The following is a 21,924-nucleotide window of genomic DNA, read 5'->3' as shown; positions in this document are numbered from 1 at the left end:
TTCACAGAAAAACAAAGAAGGCCACTAAACACTGAAAAAATATTCACTTTTCATTTATCACAAAAAAACACAAATTGCAACATAGGGAAAAGCACTTTCAGGCACCTAATAGACAAAAGGCTTGACAATTTACCAAGCTGGTGAAGGTGCAAAACCCTCTCGTGTTAGAACAAACCATATGGAATTATCAATATTTGACTTTTTTGGCTCCCAAGAGCAACAATTTCATACAGTTTAGCCTATCATGTTGTTGGTCAGCGTGTAAATTGGAATGCAATTTGGCAACACTGATCAAAATAAACATCCTAAACATTTCTTGGACAAGTTTATATCATGTTAGAATATCATAAAAGGATCATTGCATGAATATTCCTAATAGGAAAATTTTGTGTGTCCATCAGCAAGGACAACCACACCACATACATCCCTCGATAGACTCTGTGAGGCCACACAAAGAATGAAGAAACTCTTTCTGGACCATGAGAGAATAATATCCAAATTTACTGTTAGTGAGAAAAGCAAGGTGAGAAAAGTGTGTATTGTATGCTTCCATTTGTTTGAAAAGGGAAATGACTAAGAAAGCAAATACAAAGACTACAGACTGTTGTCCGGAATAAAAGCTACTTGGCTAAAAGGCTAAAAGACCAAGATTTGAGAGATTCAAGGCAAGAAGCAGGCAAAACCTTCATACAGAATTGTTTCTATGATCCTGGAACCAATAGAACTACTATAAACAAGTTCCCATCTCTTAGCAACTAGAGGTTAATGGTAAAAAAAAAAAAAAGGCTGCAGCCTTGTTTTTGAATAATGCTTGGGGATCCCAGAAGAAAAACAAAATGCCAAGAAGTTTACAAAACATTGGATGGCCAAAAAGATGAAAACGTCTAAGAAGTAAATCAAAGCTAGAAGAATGAGTACCTTGTATGTTTAGAACTTATACTTTTTCAGATAATTTAATTTTTCTGAAAAAATTAGTAGGTCACTTGTTGTTCAGTTGCTCCAGCGTGTCTGACTCTTAGTGATCCCTTGAACTGCAGCACACCAGGCTTCCCTGTCCTTCACCATCTTCTGGAGTTTATTCAAACTCCTGTCCATTGAATTGATGATGCCATCCAACCATCTCATCCTCTGATACCCCCTTTTTCTCCTGCCCTCAATCTTTCCCAGCATCAGGGTCTTTTCCAATGAGTTGACTTTTCACATCAGGTGGCTAAAGTATTGGAGATTCAGCTTCAGTATCAGTCCTTCTAATGAATATTCAGGACTGATTTCCTTTAGGATTGACTGGTTTGATCTCTGTGCTGCCCAAGAGACTCTCAAGAATCCTCTCCAGCACCACAATTTGAAAGCATCAATTCTTCAGTGCTCAGCCTTCTTTATGGTCCAACTCTCACATCCATACATGCCTCCTGGAAATACCATAGCTTTGACTAGGGGAATCTTCGTTGCTGTCTACGTTTGTCATAGCTTATAAATCCTTTTTAAAAAAAGGGAGATGTAGGGCTGGGATATGTGAGATAGGTGTGCAAATATTCTATACAGAGAATATTTCAGGGAGAACTCGAGTTGTCTCTGGGAAGAGGAAGTGAGAGGCCCTAGGGCAAAGCTGGAAGGACAGGAACCTTGGGTAAAACCTCACTTCTGCATCATTTGCATTTTGTGCTGTGTTCATGTAGTAAACTCTTTTAAAGCTCCTCTCCCTCCATGGTGGAGGCAGATTCCACCTAGATTACCCCCAGAGTCACACCACAGGCTGCTCTTACATGGGGTCTGCTCTCTACCCCAGGATACTGCAAGCTGAGTGGACAACATGTGGAAGCAACCTTTTCAAACAGGAGAGAATTCCACTGTCTAAGGATATAAAATCCATTAGGACAGACCACACAAAGTATCCTGGAAGAGAGAGATGGTGGAGGAGGTGGACCAGTAGGATGTTTTAGACATTATCTGTGGCCAAGTTGGCTCCAGTCCCCCAAATCTTTTCTAAAATGTGACCCAGAACATGCAGAATGTCAAATTAACAACATCAGAACTAGGCCATTGAAATTTTATTATCACAAAGATATAGGAGGCACCACATTTTTAACAAGGGTAGAGGATTTGTAACGCATCTTCTTGCACCGTGTCGTTGCTGCAAAAATTATACCTGTGAAGGAAAACATTTCTGGCATGAGGCTCTTTTGCTTGTTGAAAAGTGACTTCAGGTGAGTAAACAGTTCTTGGCTAACCCACTGGAATTCAGACCCCTTTGACTGAAAAGCTCTGCTACATGAGGCAGAGTCCAAGTGATGCTCAGAAAGCAAACCCCCTCAAAGAATCTCCTCCCCTCCTTGGACTTTTAATGAGCTGAGAGGGAATCAGTGGTCAGACCAAGGATTTTCAAAACCCAAGGGGTTATCACCAAGGTCTCTGTGCTATACATCATCTTCCCACTAATTATCTATTTTACACGTGGTAGTGTATGTGTGTCAGTGCTACCCTCCCAATTCATCCCATCCTCCCTTTCTCCTCACTGTGCCCACATGTCTGTTCTCTACATCTGTGTCTGTATTCCTAACCCGCAAATAGGTTCATCAGTACCATTTTTCTAGATTCCACATATGTGCGTTAATGTATGATATTTGTGATGACCTAGAAGGATGAGATGGGGCTTCCCAGGTAACACTAGTGGTAAAGAACTTGCCTGCCACACCTAGGAAACTTCTCATAGTTTGATCCCTAAGTTGGGAACCCCCTCTGGAGGAGGGTATGGCAACCCACTCCAATAATTCTTGCCTGGAGAATCCCATGGACAGAGTAGCCTGGTGGGCTACAGTCCCTAGGGTTGCACAGAGTCAGTGAAGTGACTTAGCACACACACACAGAGGTGGGGTGGGAGTGTGGGGTGGAGACTCAGGAGGGAGAGGAGTATATGTATGCATCTAACAGATTCACTTTGTTGTATAGCAGAAACTAACACAACATTGTAAAGGAATTATACTCTAAAAAAATAAAATAAAATAGCAAAAGCAAAGCAAACAAACAAAAAACCCAGAGGGTTTTGAGCCTGGCAATGCTGATCCTCTTTTAAGGTGGACTTCTTTCTTTTCATATTTTTAGATACAGTTAGGTACTCTCCCAGCTCCTACCAGGTAAGGTTCTGTTCCCTCTGAATGAGAAGAGTTTGCCACTATGAGATAGATCCAATACATGCCATAGTCTCCAAACAAAGCAATTTACATTCCTAACTGCTCCCCAGCTGGAATTAACTCAGAGGTTTCCGTTAAGTGCTGCTCAGGTGTCTTCCTTATTGTTTAAGATAAAAGAGTTTCATATATGCCTGTTTCTTTTTTTAATGGGTCTACATGATTTTATTTTTCTCTTTTTTAAAAAATTTATTTATTCTTAATTGGAAGATAATTGCTTTATAGTATTGTGTTGGTTTCTACCAAACACCAACGTGAATCATCCCTTCTTGAACATATGCCTCAATACTGATGCCTTGCTCCTGCCAACGTGAGCTTGGCTTAAGGAAATTATTTATTTTTCAAAAGGAAATTGATGGATAGGTGGAGACTTGAGGTGAATTGTTGGGTAGATGAATGGATAGTTGGCTGGATGGCCAGAAGCATGAGACGACAGGTGTCTGGATAGATGGCTGGATAGATAAGTGGACAGATAAGTGGATGAACAGAAAGGGCTGGGTGAATGTATCAGTGGATAAATGCATAGATGGGTATGTTGGTGATTGGATGGATGAATGGATGGACTGGTGAACAGATTGACCACTAAATATAGAAAATAAAACTTAGATGGAATAAAAGATACGCACTCAGTCCTATCTTCACCACCTTGCACTGTGATTCTGGAAGCCCCTAATTTGGGCCGGAAGAGATTTATCACATTGTTGTTCCAAAGGAACTTGACCTTCTGGACTTTTCCAATATTGAGGTCCACATCAATGTCATGCGTATGACTTGCATCTGGTTGGAGGGATCCTCTGAAAACATAGACATAAAATATTTTATCAGGTGTATATATAAATACATAGGTTGATAGCAATCTATTGTTTCTCCAAACAACAGCCACTGTTGCTGGTTTTCTGCAAATAAATTGTATAACTTTGTACATATCCAGGGAATGGTAAATCACAAAGGTGTTTGTAAACAATACAACTTGTAAAAATATTAGACTCTAGATTTCCACTGTTTTTGTTTTTCCCTGGGATTCCCAGGTGACACAGTGGTAAAAAATCTGTCTGCCAATGCAGGAGACTCAAGAGATGCGGGTTTAATCCCTGGGTCAGGAAGATTTCCTGGAGTAGGAAATGGCAACCCACTCCACTATTCTTGCCTGGAAAATGCCATGGGTAGAGGAGCCTGGCAGGCTACAGTCCATGAAGTCGCAAAGAGTCGGACATAACTGAACGACTAAGCACACACACACAGTTTGTCCCTATAGGGTAGTTAAATATTTGGGGTTGCATATTAACCCTGTTGGTTTACTACGGGGCTAATTAATGCAATATCTTATGTTCAAAGATGCCTGTGGGTCAGCTGAGGTCATTTGTTATCACCTCATATGTAGCACAGGAAGTGGTCAAAGAACTTTAGCATGAAAATTATCATGTAGAACTTTGTGCAAAAAGCAATCTATTTTTACAGCATTGAAAGTGTGAAATCATTAGTTGCTCAGTCGTGTCTGACTCTGTGACCCCGTGGATTATAGTCCACCAGGTTCCTCTGTCCATGGAATTCTCCAGGCAAGAATACTGGAGTGAGTTGCCTTTCCCTTCTCCGGGGGAATCTTCCTGACCCAGGTCTCCTGCATCACAGGCATATTCTTTATATGAACCACCAGGGAAGCCCTTTTACAGAATTGTTATGCATTTGTCCAACATTCATTTACCAAGCACCTCATATACCCAGCAGAAGTAGGCCCTGAGGCTGCTACAGCAATGAGAAGGTGGCCTCAGGCTTCCTTTGTGTGGATGTGTAGGGGATGAAGTGTGTGTGTTGGTGAGGAGGGAGTTGCCACACAAATGTGCCTGGCTCATTTAAGAATTTGATATTCTTAAAACCTAAGTCAGGAAACAACTGACAATTCAAAAGAAGTCCGCACTTGTCTCATGTTAAATAGTGAGTTCTCCCTCTTTCCTCTCGTGTGTAAATGGGGTGATTGAAGCAGATCTAAGACTTCCATCCAGCTTTGACATTTCAGGATTCAATGGTTCTGTATCATAGATGGCTAGGTTTATAAAGCAGTTTATACCTAATCTCATATGAATAATCTACCATGGAAAGTCTGGTCATTTCACTTTACTATCAAACTTACTTGAAAATTTGATATTGTTTTGAGTTTCCATTACTTCCATACAAAGAAATTCTGATGTACCCCCTCACTTTTTTTGTTCCAGCCAGTGTGACGGATACTCTATATCTCCATCCTGTCCAAAGAAATGCAATCATTAAATTAACTCATCTTGTTGAAAAAAATGACCCTACGGAGGCAGTCTTGTTCCAAGCTGAGTCCTCTGTGGGTGAGGGGTAGGAGTGAATATCTATGATGATTTTCTTCAGTGAGGTTTGGTGTCCTAAGATTCGGGTTGCTCTCCCTGGCCTCCCCCAATTGCCAATCTTCTGGTATTAAAAACAGCATTGCAGGGTCCATTCTTGAGCACATATTCTCATTCACACATGCAAGTATTTTTCCTAAGTAAATTCTGAGAAGAAGAATGACTGGGTTAAAGTCTTATGCATGTAAGACTTTATAGAAACTGCTGAACTGTGATCTTTCATGACAAATATTGTGAAGATCACATGAAGTGTTTTATAAAGTGCTACATAACGTTTTAAAATTTGAAACTCCTTTGAACAACAATTATTCTTCATTCGGTTACCATTAGTTATAACACATGAATCTTGATCATTTCACTATCTGGTATTTTTTAAATGAGAAACTGGGCAAAACAACAAAAACACAACATGATTGTGTGTATGTAGGGTGACTGATGTGACATATAATTAGTGGGGAGACTTCTTGACTTACAGCGACTTTGCCCCACCTCACCTAAAGGAAATCAGTCCTGCATATTCATTGGAAGCACTGATGCTGAAGCTGAAGCTCCAATACTTTGGCCCCTTGATGCAAACATCTGACTCATTGGAAAAGACCCTGATGCTGGGAAAGATTGAGGGCAGGAGGAGAAGGGGACAACAGAGGATGAGATGGTTGGATGGCATCACTAACTCAATGGACATGGGTTGGAGCAAACTCCAGGAGATAGAGAAGGACAGGGAAGCCTAGCATGCTGCAGTCCATGGGATCGCACAGAATCGGACATGACTGAGCAACTGAATTGAACTGAATGCTCTACTTCTGTTAATGGATCCATCCTTCTGGCCACAGGGGTGAGTGGACTTGTAACCCAGCTTGGGCCAATCACTGTACTTTATTCCATTGATCGGGATTTTTGGTTAAAGGGTGAACTTGAGACCTAAGACAAATGCCATTCTACTGTCCTTCCATTATAGCTTAAAATGGTTGGAGTTGAGTTTCCATTAAATTGCTACTGAGGGTCCTGTGAAAGCTGAAACACCTTTAAAATTATTTGCAAGAATTTTTAAATTTGTAAAATGAAAACTTACTTGTAAAGTTACCACTGCTCCCAGTGTTCAGGAAAAAGCTTTGTCCCACCGCACTGCTTTTCCCCTGGAACTGGTCAGCATAGTGCCCCATTTTGGGACATCCTCCCTCTGGACAAGGAAAACAGCCACCCTAGTGAAAGAAAACAGTGTGTCTGTGGGTCGTAGGCCTTGGACTCATCACTCACTCTATCAATCAATTCATCTTCTACTCCATCCATCCATCCATCCTTCATCCATCTTCTTACCTACCTATCCATCCTTCCGTTCAGGTATCCATTCTGTGCCTGCTCCCCAGAACCCCACACTGATCCATGCATGCTTGCATCCATCTACCCATCCATGCATCCACTGGGAATTTTCCAGAATGAAAAATTGGGGATCTAGGGAAAGCCCAGTACAGTTCGGATCTGTGCTGTTCCTCTCTTGCCCATCCTACTCCTGGGAGGAAGGCTCTCTTCAGCCATGGAGTTACATCTCTGCTCTGTTCCAAGTCACAGAGACGAAACCACCACCACCACCATCTTCCCGGGGCCCCTGGTGTGCCCTACCTCCTGAAACTCTTTGTAGGAGGCACATGGGTAGCCTAGGAAGCCATCAGGGTTGAGAATACTGCTTGAGTAGTACTTGTAGCTTCTTAAGTGACTGCAGGCCATGAAGTCTTGGATTCCTGGGAAGACAAAGGCCACAGAGGCTCACAAGAGGCATTCAACTTTTGAAGCCTGAACCATTCTGACTGAGAGAGGAATCACCCCTGCATTTCACAGGTGGGTATCACTGCTCCTGAACACCTTGGCCACAGTTCAAAACTTCTATCATTGATCTTGACATACTTGGCAAGTAGAAAATTTGGAGGCTTGTTTGTAGTGGTGGTTGGCTGGAGTTGCTTTCTTCTCCCTGGTACTGTCCATTTTCTGGGGAGGTCCTCCTCAGGGCTAGGCAAGTGTTGGGGAGTGAGAAGATCTAACAAGCACCCTTATCTAATCCTCCAGGGCCAGGCATGTATTGTAAATGATTGACAAAAGCTTGGGGGCTTTAGGGGTGTGGCTAGCTCTCTCTCTCTCTCTCTCTCGGCTTCCCAGGTAGCTCACTGGTAAAGAATTCACCTGCCAAGGAGGAGGCCCAAGAAACAGTTTTGATCCCTGGATCAGAAAGATCCCCTGGAGGAGGAAATGGCAATCCACTCCAGTATTCTTGCTTGGAAAACTTCATGAACAGAGAAGCCTGGTGGGTTACAGTCCATGGAGTCACAGAGAGTCAGAGAGAGAGTCAGATGTGACTGAGTGTATATACACATATATATTTCACCTTTCACATGAAGCCAGCTTTTCTGTCTACCACCTTAGGCTGAGAAATTCCTCCTTCTTACTCCTCCAGGCACAAGGTAAAAGCAATAGAGGGCAAGGTCCCCGTGACCTTTGACCACTCTCACTGCATTTTATTGACCATCTTTCTCTTTAAACCGAAGTCCTCTTGTTGGGGGAAATTGCTTTTTTTAATCTCTCCAGCTATTAATACTTGGTACCAAACTTCCCATGGAGCGATCCACAGTGACCCTGGCCGACCTGGTGGCCACTTCTGGGAGGTCTGCTGGGCTTTATCCCTCAACGCGGGGGGAAAAGAAGGTTGCCATTTGTGCTGGGGGAGAATTATCACCCCACAGTGCCCCCGGTCCTGCGTGTCCCACACCAGCACTCATTACCAGACAACAGAACCTGTTTCGAACTTAATTGTTTCTTTCATCCACAATTGCTACCCAGGGATTACATAATAGAGGAGCAAGTGGATGTAATTGTTCCTCAGTGCCTGCGCCAGGGTGACCGGCGCGCACACAATAGAAACCCGCTCCAGCATCTAGGCTGTTCTCTGTCTCCCTGTCGTCTCTCTAATTAAACCTGGGCTCCTTCCTATTATGTGTGCCCAGCCTGTCACTTCTGGGAGAGGGCAGCCCTCATTGTGACTCTGGCATTCATTCTGGGAGCAGATCAGCAGAAGAGGCCCCCCACCCCAGGAGGTGTCTGGTGCTGAGTACAGAGGAGATCAAAGGCTCTACCAACTGGTGACGGATGCTGGCTGTTGTCTTATCGACTCTGCTCTTTCACAAGAAGCAATATTAAGATGCTACAGGAGGCCCCTCCACTCAAGGTAATGAGTGGACTAGAGCTTGCTCTGGGCCAGCTCAGGGTACCAAGGAGAGGCCCGATGGCCCAGTTCCCCTGGCCTTGGGGAACTCCCAGCTCAGAAAAATAAAGACTGAAATGAGATGATCGCAGACTCAAAGTCTCCACTTTCAGGGAGGAGAGGGAAGCCTGTTCTCACTGAACAGAGACAGGAATAGCCCAAAGCCAGAAAAAGGGATGGCTGGCTGATGGCGATGGTGCTTCAGGTCACGTAACATTAGGGGCTCTGAGCCTGATTTCTCAGATAAGCAGAGACACACACAAGTTTAGCCCCCCTCTCCCAGACCCCAGCCCCTGCCTCCTCACACGTGCCTCCAAACCCCCAGGGCACGTCCTCCTCCTCCTCCTCCTCCCCACTGTCTTCTTACCAACTCACTTCCTTTCAGTTCCTAGCATCTGACAACAGCAAATGGCAAGAAAGTCAAAACCCGTTCACATCTTTGCTTCCACCCTGCAGTTCTTCAAGGGGCCGACCCTGGAGAGAGCATGGGAACCAAAGCCAGAACTGGATCCTAGCCGATGGGCGAGGGCAGCCCATGTCTCAGCATCCTGGTGCAGGGAGGGGGTTTGGCTCAGGCTGGGCATGTGGTTGGGCTTTGCAGCCGGAAACTGGGCAGCCTTGGGCGTTTTATCACTTTTCTGAGCCAGTTTCCTCGTCTGTAAAATGGGGCTAACCAGAATAACTGTCTCAGGCCACTGTGATGAAAATGTCTGTCAACACCACACATCCTGCTTTCCCTCCAAGTGGACAGCTGGGCTTGCTGCTCTCATTCACGTACCTTGCCATATTCCATTTATATCTATGATGGTTGACAGGATATTTTTCTGACACCCAGGCATTTCCTTTCCTCCATTTGGGTAGAAGTCCAGGTGGCCCACCTTTTGTATTGTTCCAAAACCTGAAACATTGGCAGCAGACGTGAACAGGGAGTGGGGAGGAAAGTGGTCCCAGAGTCAGGTGGTGGCTACAGAAAGCATTCAACTCCTTCCAGCAGGAGCAAGAAACTTCTTGGCAAATTTTGTCCTCGGCACAGCCTCCCTATCTCTGGCTCTGCAGAAAGTTCTCAGAGATGAGCACTTGGCAAGACAAGAAGGGAGGAGAGAATAGAGCACATAAGATAAGGGGGAAGGTAGGCTCTGGGTGAGTGGGCACATGTGTCTTTGTGTCTGTCTGTCTGTCTGTCTTGGAGAGACTCTGAACAACATGGATACTATTATCAGTGTCCTGATACCATTATGCACCAGAGGACACATGTCAGGGCTGGTGCAATTTTTATGACTTTATTTATTTAAATATTTTGGTTTCTACATTATAGTGTTATGCTGAGACCACATAAATTATATTGCTGTATTGAGAACCAGAGCATAGTGGTAGGTGGTTTGGATTTTGAAGCCCACAGGCCCATGATCACATTCTGGTTCTACTTACAGATCTGTGATCCTGGGCAAGCACTTGACCTTGTTGAGCCTCAGTTTCCTCAGCTATGAAATGGTAATAATGATACCCTCTTTCCAGGGCTGTCACAGTGATTAGTGAGTGAAGGTGTACAAAATGTTCAATGCAGCACATGGTAAACCCTCCATAAGTGATAGCATCATGAAAACATATTCTTCATTGGCACATTTCATGAGTGGTTTTGCAAGAAAATATTGCAAAAAGAATGTTGATTTCAGAAGAATTAAAGATGATATTTAATCTCCCACAAAACAAACTTTAACCAAAGCTTTGCCATAAGAAGAAAAAAATTCAAAAATTCACTTTGCATTTTGCAAGTACAGGTCAAACATCGATAATAAATACATCTGCCACTCTCCATATGGGCAGACCAGGGAAGAATGTAGAGTTTGTAGACTGAGTGAGCCTCCCATGGCCTATAGAAGTCTGCTGTCCAGCCAGGGGCCTTGGGTTGTTATCACCGGCACTGAGCTGTTGGTTTGTGACTAACACCTATTTTGGCTGGTTGGTGCCCAAACTGTTTCCTGTGGTTACCTGTTTTGTATACCACCCTGTGGTGTGTGGGGGAGGTTGGGGGAGGGTGGCAGGGGTTGCACGCCTGGGCCTGGAACTGCTCCCGTCAGTTACATCCTTGGTCCCAGATAGGTGAGGGGAGGCGACTCACCCAGGAAAGGGATTATGGGAGCAGAATCCGTGTGAATCACATCCACAAAGATGGCGTCAGACGGGTCCAGTCGAACCTCCTCGGGCGTGCCCTCGAAGCATGGCTGTGCCGGGTCCAGCCCTGAGAATGGGGGAGAGGTGGACAGGAGGCCACACTCTAAGACCAACCAGGATCTAAACCCTGTACCCACGAAATCCACGAAGATCCCTGGACAAAGGGCGCCACACCCCAGCAGTCACATTTGGAAGGATTCAGAAGGCTGCCAGTGGGGTCGTTGCCTATCAGAGAACATCCAAAAGTCCCCACGTTTGGCTCCATGGAGGATCGGGGTGGCGCCCTTGCTCCCCTCATCTCCCTTTTTCCTTTTCCCCTCACTCCTTCCTGTGGGGCTGCTACTCCCCAAGCCTGATCTCCTGGTCCTGACCCGGTCCTTGCCCAGCCTCTGAGTCCCACACAGTCTGCTCCCTTGTGTCTGCTCAGGCAGCCCCCAGCCTGCAACTCACCTCCCCACATTCTCCCCTAATCTGAACCTCGCCCGTCCAAGACCCCCTCAAACCCCAGCTCCTCATGGAACAAGTGGCTTCTCCTTTCTTGGCCCATCCCCCCTCCTTGTTGTATAGATTTCTTCTGATGTGTTAATTCTACTTTGGATTTTATTTACCTACTTAGTTGTCTGTCTCCTGCACTAGACTATGGATTTCCTGAGGCATTGAGTGAAAAGTCGCTCAGTCTTTTCCGACTCTTTGTGACCCCCATGGACTATCCAGTCCACGGAATTCTCCAGGCCAGAATACTGGAGCAGGTAGCCATTCCCTTCTCCAGGGGATTTTCCAAACCCAGCTCTCCTGCATTGCAGGTGGATTCTTTACTAGCTGAGCCAGCAGGGAAGCCCTTCCTGAGGCAGGGGCCGTGACAATTTCACCTTCAAATAGAAGCCGAGGGTGGGAGAAGCAGGGCATCCAGGACTCGATGACCTACATCTAGTGCTGGTGCTGCTCAAAGTGCCTGTTCTCCCTGAACTTGGAAAGTGGGAATAATAACAATCACCCCCCTGGCCGGGTTACCCTCCCTCCCCCTCCCCCCTCCCCCTCCGACCCCATCCTACATCACCTTGCGTCCCTACCTGTGATCCTGCCCACTCGGCCCGCCAGCCTCCTGCCGGCCTCCGCTGCCAGTTGCGCACCCAGGCTGTGGCCAATGAGATGCACGTTCTCCGGGCCATAGCCCAGCTCAGTCTGCGGAGGGGTGGAGCGTCAGTTACCAGAGGAACAAGTAGAGAGATGCACTGGCTCTGGGGGAGCGGGGATGGGGACAGGACCCAGCCTGGAAGCTTGGGAGGAATGACCTCTGGCTCCAGGCCGCCACCTAGGACAGCGTGACTCGGCCTCCTGCTGGCCGCAGTCTGCAGGTCCCGGGGTCCGGCTGGCTTGTGGGGGCACCGGTGCTGACCAGCGGCCACTGTGTCATCTGCAGGCCGCCTTGGCCAGGACTGACTGTGCGCGCTGCGAACTCCCATCCATACCCCACCATGGGCCTCCCTCCCGGAGTCGCCCTTAGGGGCCAGTTCAGAGCGTGGTTCATGGGCCTGGCTCTGGGGTTCTCCAGAATCAACCTTCCCGAAGGCTGTAAGGGACCTTCCCTAAGGATGAAGACTCCGCTGGGCTGAGAGATGCCGGACAGCTCAGCTTGCTCTCCAATTCCCAGACCAATCTTCAGGGAAGGCCTATCTCAAAAGGGGAAACTGAGGCAAAGGCTCCTGGCTTCCAGGCTCTGCCTCACCCCATGGGTCCCCAGGCTGCCTCTGGGTGCTCTGGGGTGCTGACCTGCGCCTCTCCCTACCCCCCTCCCCACAGCATGTGGCCCAGGCAGGGGTTTACCGACAGCCCTTGTATGAAGAATGCTATCTCTGCTCCCACGACCCGAGTGTTTTGGACGGCTTGGGTATATCTTGTCCATGCTCCGTGTTCCCAGTCCACACAGATGCAGTTCACCTTCTCCACTTTAAACATTTTCTGGGGAAGACAAACCAGTTTATTAATAGCCACCGGTTGCACACTCCAATGATAGGAATTCACATCTATCAAGCACCTAGCTTGTTTGTGTCAAGACTTTAATATTCCTCACATTTGTCCTGGTCCACACCACAGCCCTATGAACTGGGAATATACTTATTCCCACTTAGTATACGTGGAAACTGAGGCCTGGAACAAAGTGACTTGTCTAAGGTCTTACAGAAGGTCATTGCCACAACCAGGTCAGAAAGATGACTTACTACGTCAGGGATTAGCAAACTGCTACCTGAGTGAGAAATCCACCTGCTTTCATGACTGTGTGTGCTCTGTCCATGGGATTTTCCATGCAAGAATATTGCAGTGGCTTGTTATTTCCTTCTCTGGGGGATCCTCCTGACCCAGGGATTGAACCCATGTCTCTTGTGTCTCCGGCCTTGTCAGGTGGATTCTTTACCACCACGCCACCTGGGAAGCTCAAAAGTTTTATTGCAAACAGTCACATCCATTTGTTTACCTACTGCCCACGCCTGCTTCATAGCCACAACAGAAACCATATGAATGACAATCACATGACCCACAAATGCTACAGTATTTATTACCTGCTCTTCTATGAGAAAGTTTGCAGACTCTTATACTAGGTAGTTGAAGCCACAGAGGGGCTGCTTTTATATTCCCAACAATGCTTTGTATTGAGGGACAAGTCTGATGAGATAAAATTTAGACAGAGGTAAGATATCACTCTACCAGATATATGCATCTTCTGTGTCATGTGATATTATCCAAGCACAGATACTGGTCCCTTCGGAGGAAAAAGAAACAACTTCCCTGGTGGTGCAGTGGCTAAGAACCCGCCTGACAATGCAAGGGGCAGGGGTTCAATCCCGCTCAGGGAAGATCCCACATGCTGTGGGACCATTAAGCCGGTGGGCCGCACTTCTGAGCTCATGCTCTACAACAAGAGGAACCACCACAATGAGAAGCCCCCACACAGCAATGAAGACCCAGCACAGCCAAATAAATAAATAACAGAAAGTGAAGTCGCTCAGTCGTGTCCAACTCTTTGCGACCCCATGGACTGTAGCCTACCAGGCTCCTCCGTCCATGGAATTTTCCAGGCAAGAGTGCTGGAGTGGGTTGCCATTTCTTTCTCCAGAGGATCCTCCCGACCTGGGGATTGATCTCAGGTCTCCCTAATTGCAGGCAGACGCTTTACCATCTGAGCCACCAGGGAAGCCCAAATAACAGAGAGGGTAACATTATTTCCTTTGTTCATTCGGGAAGGCCTCGTTTTCATAGAGGAAATGAACACTATTTCCTTCTTTCATTATTGTTCATTGAGGTTGGGAAGAGTTGGCTGGACGTTAGGACAACATGGTGGATCGCATGCACCAGGCTCTCCAATTTCCAGGTCTACACAGCCTCCCTCTGGGCCTCAGGAGACCCTTGTGAACATCCTGCCCAAGGGGAACAGAGAACCTTGAGAAGGAGCTGCTCAGGTCCATCTCAGCACAGCCTAAGCCTTTAAGAGCCATGCGTGGGCACCTCCTACAAGTTAAATCTGTAGACATACAGAGTTGTGGTATCTTGTCCATGGAAGACCTGGTTTTGCATTCCACCTTTGGATTCAACTTTGGGCAAGTACTGACTTCTGGGGGGGCCTTAATTTCCTCATCTATAGAGTGAGAACCACAACTGTACCTACCTCACCACCAGGCTGGGAGGGTTAAACAGGACAAGGACTGACTGTGGAATGACTAGCACAATGCCAGAGTCACGGTAACTGTTCAGGAAGTGGATGGTATGAATGATAATTCATTACCGATATTCATGATCACTTTGAAGTTGCACTGCCCAGTACCATGGCCACTAGCCACTCATGGCTCTTCACAATTGATTACAAAGAAATAAAATTTAAAATTCAGTTCTTTGGTCACATTAGCCACATGTCAGGTTCTCGATAAGCTCAGGTGGCCAGGGGCTCCTGATTTGAGCAGCACGGATATAGATTTCCATCATCATAGAAAGTTCTACTGGATAGCAGTGCTGTAGGGGATGATGCATTTTTTATGCCACACAGAGGTTTTTACAGAAACCATCAGAGACAAATGCCAGGTCATTGGCTGTCATCTCCACCTCTGGGATTTTCTGATTGGACTCTGGGTCTTTTCAGCATTATAAGGAGATGTTTGGCTAGAGGTTGGTGATTTGGGAGAACTTGAGAGTGGGTGCCCCTGAGAATCTGAGTTTTCCTCGGTGGTTTTAGGAAGAACCTGTCTTTCCCTGAAGATCACTCTTTCCCAGCCTTCGGGGCGGCAGTATTTGACTCTGTCTGCTGATGGCGTTTGTCTCACTAGATGAGGAGGATGGGCTCCTACCTTGCACACGTCAGTAGGCCAGCCTGAATCCCCATCATCTAGAAAGCCATGGATGACGAAGCGTGTCTTGCGGTCCAGTTGGAAGTTTGAAGCCTTGACAGTGGCTAGGTCAGTGATATTGATCCGCTGGTTAAATGAGAAAAGGTGAATTTGAATGTTGGCCTTTCCAAGCCACAGACCCTTTAGAGCCCATTCCCATAAGACTGAGGTCACAGGTTCAACTCTCATGAACCTGGGTAAGGCTAGAAAAGGAGTTCCTGACCTATTTGGGTTTGAGGATAGAATTCAGAATGTCCAAGTTTATGGATTTTTATACACTGGAATACAGTGCTTTTTTAAGTGATGAGCAGCAAACCACAGTAGTCTTAGCCACACTCTGTCATCAACAGAAGTCACAGGTATTTTCATTTAATATTATAGTCATTTTAGATGTTTAAAAATATCATTTGTACTCATTACTATTTAAAATGACAGAAGTTATTAGACCAACCCCAAGACTGTGTTATTTAGCGAGATAATAAAGCAGCTAATTATTACCATATACTAACTTATTTTACCATATATTACCATATCCCACATTAATCTTTTTAAACGTTCTGATAACTGTTTTTCCAATATAGTTAGTATCCTTTGTGAAGTGAAAATTGCTCAGTCATGTCCAACTCTTTGCGACCCCATGGACTGTAGCCTGCCAGGTTCCTCTGTCCATGGAATTCTCCAGGCAAGATACTAGAGTGGGTAGCCATGCCCTTCTCCAAAGGATCTTCCTGGTCCAGGGATTGAACCTGGGTCTCCTGCATTGCAGGCAGATTCTTTACCACCTGAACCACTAGGAAAGATGACTCCTTTGTATCCAATGCTTTTTATTTTATGCATTTAAAGCCCTTTCTGCTCCATGAATCTGTATCTCCCGTTATGCCTGCTGCTTCAGGCCCAGAGGTTCCTCAGCTTTTCTCTCCCAGGACCTCTTTGGCCATCTGCAGACATCTACCATTCCCTTTCAGGAAATTTTTTTTTTTGGCATAAATTTCATTTTTTTAATCTACTTTTTTTTTGTAATGGGGACTCTGAGTGTGGGGTTTGTCACCTAGAATCTCACAGTAGGGTCACCTAAGGTCACCTAGGGTGTCTGGACCTATATCCAGACACCGTGCTATCTCAAACTTGGTTTGGGGCCAGAGTTGTGAGCTGCTTGAGTTCTGAGCAAATTCCCTTAATTTTTAAAATCTTAATTTTACAATTTTTTTTTTGTCCATGCAAGCGCTTATTGCACAATCAAGTATATTGCCTTAGGAAAGTCATTCCCTGGTGGGTCCAGTGCATACATCCTGATGTTCTAGAAGGACTTTCATGACCTTACACCTACGGGAGCTCCAGTCTCATTCCTATTTTATAAAACTTTTATTGGAGCTTAGTTGCTTTACAATGTTGTGTTAGTTTCTACTGTACGGCGGAGTGAATCAGTTATATATCCTCTCTTCTTTGGGTTTTGTTCCCATTTACTCACCACAGAGCACTGAGTTGAGTTCCCTGTGCTGTACATACAGTAGGTTCTTGCTAGGTATCTACTTTCTACATAGCAGTGATATGTGTCAGCCCTAATCTCCCAGTCCATCTCACTGGCCCACTTTCCTCCTTGGCATTCACACATTTGTTCCCTACATCTCTGAGCAGGTTTCTCGTGTCCACTTCTGAGCACCTGGAGTAAGCTTGCTGGTGTTCACCTGGCAGCCTTCTTGGGAACTGAAGATTGCTCCGAGGGTCCCCAACTTTTCTCCTTTGTCATTAAATGTCCCCTGCTTCCCTTCTAGCTCCTAAGGAAGGATTTGTGTCCTGGTTCCCCCCCATCTCTGAGGGGCTTTGCTTCCTCTACTTCTTGGTGAGAAAGAAGCCAGACCCTCCCAGGGACACAAAGGCCTGGCTTTTTCCATAAAAGCTACTCATACCCCCTTTCTCCCCCAAACAAGGTTCTAATCCTAGGAAGTCTTGAAGTTCTGTGCACAAGTGTGTGAATATGTCAGTTTCCAGGTTGGGCGTCCATAGATTTCATCAGATCCCTAGAGTTCAGATAGTTCTAACTTTATCACTGGTGAGGAAGCACCTTCTGGAAAGTTCCAAGGCCATGAATTATTCCTTAGAGAAACATGAAGGCTCCAGTGTGCGTGCCCAAATCCTCTCCCACCCCACCACCACTATACAGTCATTTTACGCCCTTCTTACTTGGTAGTTATTTGGATTCTCATTTGTATATAGAAGAAAGTGAGCGTCGATGTCCTCGGGGGACCAGGGAAGTAACTTTAAAGGCCGCTGAAGGATTCCAGTCCATGGTTTTTCATCAGAAAAGCAGCCAAAAGGTTCATAGCAAATCTCTTTCCCTGGGGCAGGAAGAGGAACAAACAGGACCCTTGTGAGGTTCTGAGAAGGAGCTATGTCATCTCAGCTGCTTGCAAGGACTCTTCAGGGTGCAGCCCAGGGCTGACCAAGGCCAATCTCATCTTCATCTTTGCTTTCAGTGTTCCTCAAATTTCTGTGTAATAAGAACCACCTGGATGCTGAGGGGGAATGAGCATATTCACACTCCCAGGCCCCTCCCTCAGAGATTCTGATTTGGAGGGTCTGGGGTGGGGCCCTGGAGACTGTATTTAATAAGTTCCCCTGTTCATCAGGCAAGTTGGAGAATTCCTGTGAAATCTGGGAATCTTTGGCCCTAAAACTACCTCTTCCAGGAAACTCCCAGATGGCCCTTTCTAGCCACTCATCAAGTATTTATCAAGTGCCTATGAATGCCCATAGCACAGAGATGCTACGTGATGAGTCTTGAGGTCTCCCTTATATCCGGCACAGGTTGTGCACACAGTAGGCATTCCCGGGCATATGTTCAATCCACATGTCTTCATGTCATCCCTCAATGCACCTTTTTTCCCTCAAATCATTCTCTGCCATTTCAGATTTCCCTGCTGTTCTTTGAAAAAGTAAATGCCCTAAGAACAGAGAGAATTTGTTTTCACATCATACTGTATATAGTATATAGAGGCTCAGTATATTCAATTGATGACTCAAACGACCCCATCTAAATCTGAAGGTCCTTCTCCAGTCCATGACATAGTTTCACAGTTATGTCACCCCTGGTATAACCAAGGGTGACATAATTTCAAATCTAGAGGATTGCGGTGGATTTTTTCTCTTAGGCTTCCTCAACTGATCATGTCAAATGTTGGTCATTCATTGAAAAACTGGTGATAGTTAATACTTGTTGTTTACAATGTACCAGATACCACACCAACACTTTATCAGTATTAGCCATTTTAGCCTCCAAACAGCCCTATGATCAAAGAATTTACCTCTGTTTGAAAGAAGAGGAACCCAGGGCACAGAGAGACAAAGAAAGTTCCCCAAGGTCACAGTCAGTGGTGGATCCATGATTTGAACCCCAGAAACTTAACTGGGAATAAAGGTAGGAGCTGGGGTGTGTGTGAAAGTGTGAGAGTGTTAGTCACTCAGTCGTGGCTGACTCTTTGCGACCCCCTGGACTATAGCCCACCAGACTCCTCTGTCCATGGAATTCTTCAGGCAAGAATACTGGAATGGGTTACCATTTCCTTCTCCAGGGGATCTTCCCAATCCAGGGATCGAACCTCAGTCTCCTACATTGCAGGGGAATTCTTTACTGCCTGAGCCATCAGGGAAGCCCCAGGAACTGGGGAGACACAAAGATAAATCAGATCCAAACCCTGCCCTGAAAGACAGGAAATTTAACTGGGAAGGAATAATGATAGTGTTGAATACACTGTGGGAAGAGAGAACAGTCCTGCCTAAAGGGCCACAGGAGACTAAAGCCATCTTTGCTTCAGGTGATAAATGTGGGGGCTTCGAGGCCTGGTGAAGACTCCTGGGCTGTTGGGTGGATAGTGGGGAAGTGCTGGGGTTGCCGAACTGGCCAGTGGGGTGGGCAGGGCTGTGCTCCCGATGGTGTTCTGAGGAGCCAAGTGGCTGAGGGACAGCAGAGCCTGGGGTGCGGGGGCTGTGGGCCTGGAGAGGGTGTGGGCGTTCTGCCCTCTGATGGGAGTTAAGGCAAAAGTAGGGAGCTGGAGATGGGGGTGATGGCTGAGTGTGGTTTGGCACAAGTGAGTTTGAGGAGTGGGGCATGACTCTGGTGGAGCTGCCTGGAGCTTGGGAGGGCTAAGGGGGTGTTGGAAGTGACTAGGCAAGGGGATGACCCCGAGGAAGAGAAAGATGAGGAGGGTGTCTGGGAGTGACCTTTGGGAATGCCCACTCCTAGGGTAGGAGGAAGCAGCAGACCAGTGAAGGAGACCAACGAGGGGTCCAAAAGGCCTGAGGAGCAGCCAGACCCCACCTAGGGCTCTGCTGTCAGGGGCTGGGTATTGCTGCAAGGCCAGGGTGGATTTCTAGAAAGGTAAGAAGGGGCTGGGGACGAGCTGAGGAGACAAGAGGCAAGAGTCTGGCTGCAGAAGAAAGCCCTTGAAAGGACCAGAGGGTTTGGGGACCTGAGCCAGGCAGTGGGGGGTTCTGACTGATGGGACAGGAGGTGGGAAGACGGGACAGCATGGGAAAGAGTGCGCCTGGGAGGCACCCCTGCAAGGAGGTGGGGGATGGGAATAAGCAGGTTGGGTCTTGAGGGGCCTTTGGGAGGTAAAGTAAAACTTGTAAAGTAAAACAAGTAAAACTTGTCCTTTTAGGGAAAGTAAAAACTTGGGTTTCTGCATCTCCCCCAGGCAGGAGGCAGGCCAGGACAGGAGTTCTCAGGGGGACACATCCATGCCTTTCATTCTGCAGAAGTGCCCTTGTCCACAACCAGGGACTGAGGGTACTGGGGGCCTAACAGGAACCCCCACCCAACACACTCTCCACCTGCCCCCACTGCCTGCCACCCGCTTCAGCCACGGGAGAAATGGGACCAAGCTGGACGATGCTGGGTCATCTGTGTTGAACAGGCTGCCCTGTGTTTGCCATAGAGTCAAATTCCCTGAATGGTACTGATCATTGTATCAAGAAATAAGGATAACATTATTAATTAGCACGATGATAATGGTGACAATGATGCCTCTTGTCTTTCTCACCCCAAGGAAGGTCAGCTCAGGCATGGTCACCAAGGGGTGGTGTCCACATCCTCACCTCTGACTGTGACTAGCAGGAGAAGACTGATGATCCAGGAGGGCAGCATCTTCATGGATGAAGACAGAGATGCACACGGACACCCAGATGCACAGGCAGGAGGCTGGTGAACAGGGTAGGTGTCCCTCAGTACCCTCGGGGCCCTCCCCAGGAGCCCTGAAGCTTCCCCGCACAGGGAGGTGGGTAGCACCTCTCTCGGATCCTGGACTCAGCCTCAGCACCCCTCTTCTGGGCCAGGTCCCTCTAGGAGCCCCAGCCCCTCCCACTCCCTGCCCTCACAGGGCAAGTGATTTACCTTGTGGCCCCAGAGCTTCCATGCACAGCCCAGCAGGTTGGTTATGGCTTTTTATAACCAGGCTTGATCCTTTGGATTTTTCAGGAAAGGACTGGGGGCGGGGGCGGGCGGGGGCGGGGATGAGGTAGGGTGGGCAGGGAGCATCCTTCCAGAGAACCCAGACAGAGTTATAAAAGCCCTTCAGTTGGAGGAGCTCAAAAGAGTAAAATAAACACTGTTCAAATACAGCTTTGTTTGAACAGTATCATCTAAGACCCAGAGATTGAAGGTTGGAGGTGTTTTCTTTCCTTCAGAGCCAAGAGGAGATCCTGGGTGAATAGCCAGGTGCCGTCCCACTGTTTTAAAAATTGACATATAATTTAGATGCTCCAAAGTGCATAAATTCTATGTTTAAAACTCAAGTACAGTTTAGTGAACTTTGACACATGTATGAAGATGAAACACAGTGGTAGTCGCTCAGACGTGTCCGACTCTTTGCAGCCCCATGGACTGTATCCTGCCCAGCTCCTTTGTCCATGGAATTCTCCAGGCAAGAATACTAGAGTGGGTGGCCATTTCCTCCTCCAGGGGATCTTCCTGACCCAGGGATTGAACCTGGGTCTCCTGCACTGCAGGCAGATTCTTTCCCATCTGAGCTACCAGGAAACAAATGCATATGCACCAGACTGAAAAACAGTTCTGACAGCCACAAGTGTCCTGGGATCCCTCTACCACCACTCCCATAACCATGCACTGTGGGTACGAGGTGATCCATAAACACTTGTTGGGTGAAAGAACAGGACAGTGGAAGCTAGCAGTGAGCTGAATACATTCCAGATCTCTCCTGCCTTCTCCTTCCTGCTCTGTGCCCTAGAAGCTATCTCAATGGACAGCATCTCTGCACATCCCTTGGCCTTCTGGTTGGCCTCCATCAATGGGAAGGAGATGAGAGGACGGAGAGGTTGGGGTATTTCTTCCCCAGGCTCACTCCCTTCTGTGCTGTGATCCCGTGATAGCCGCCCCCTCTCTCCTGCCAGCTTCAGCTCCTCTCAAGCAGCTCGTCATCTGGCCCAGCTCTTTCTAGACTCTCTTGACAGCTCCCTCTGGCTAAGCTTTAGATTCTAGGAAAGTAGAAGCTTCCAGGGGCTGCTAATCCCTGGGTGATTTAGCCTCCCTAGTGGATTCCCTTGACCCTGTCCACAACTCT

General features: G+C 46.9%; 1 protein-coding gene across 2 annotated transcripts; it reads right to left on the bottom strand.

Moving 5' to 3' along the window:
- Positions 1-2,034: 2,034 nt before the first annotated feature.
- Positions 2,035-20,814, bottom strand: LOC133070773 (pancreatic lipase-related protein 2). 2 transcript variants are annotated; one of them, XM_061163173.1, is made up of 13 exons: positions 20,739-20,814; positions 20,444-20,546; positions 17,531-17,685; positions 15,311-15,436; positions 12,801-12,935; positions 12,047-12,158; positions 10,924-11,043; positions 9,583-9,702; positions 7,175-7,293; positions 6,627-6,756; positions 5,314-5,425; positions 3,812-3,979; positions 2,035-2,146 (listed from the first exon to the last, which is right to left on the bottom strand). In XM_061163173.1, exons 2-13 carry the CDS (start codon positions 20,496-20,498, stop codon positions 2,083-2,085), a joined length of 1,416 nt encoding a protein of 471 aa, XP_061019156.1. In that variant the 5' UTR covers positions 20,499-20,546; positions 20,739-20,814; the 3' UTR covers positions 2,035-2,082. The 2 variants fall into 2 exon arrangements, 1 of the variants encoding a protein (XP_061019156.1); XR_009696215.1 differs by lacking the exon at positions 5,314-5,425 and having other exon boundaries at positions 20,739-20,813.
- Positions 20,815-21,924: the final 1,110 nt, after the last annotated feature.

The sequence above is a fragment of the Dama dama genome, chromosome 15 (genome assembly GCF_033118175.1).
Source record: "Dama dama isolate Ldn47 chromosome 15, ASM3311817v1, whole genome shotgun sequence".
NCBI classification, from domain to species: domain Eukaryota; kingdom Metazoa; phylum Chordata; class Mammalia; order Artiodactyla; family Cervidae; genus Dama; species Dama dama.
Note: the sequence above shows the minus strand (reverse complement) of the source record. Positions and strands in the feature narration are given on the sequence as shown.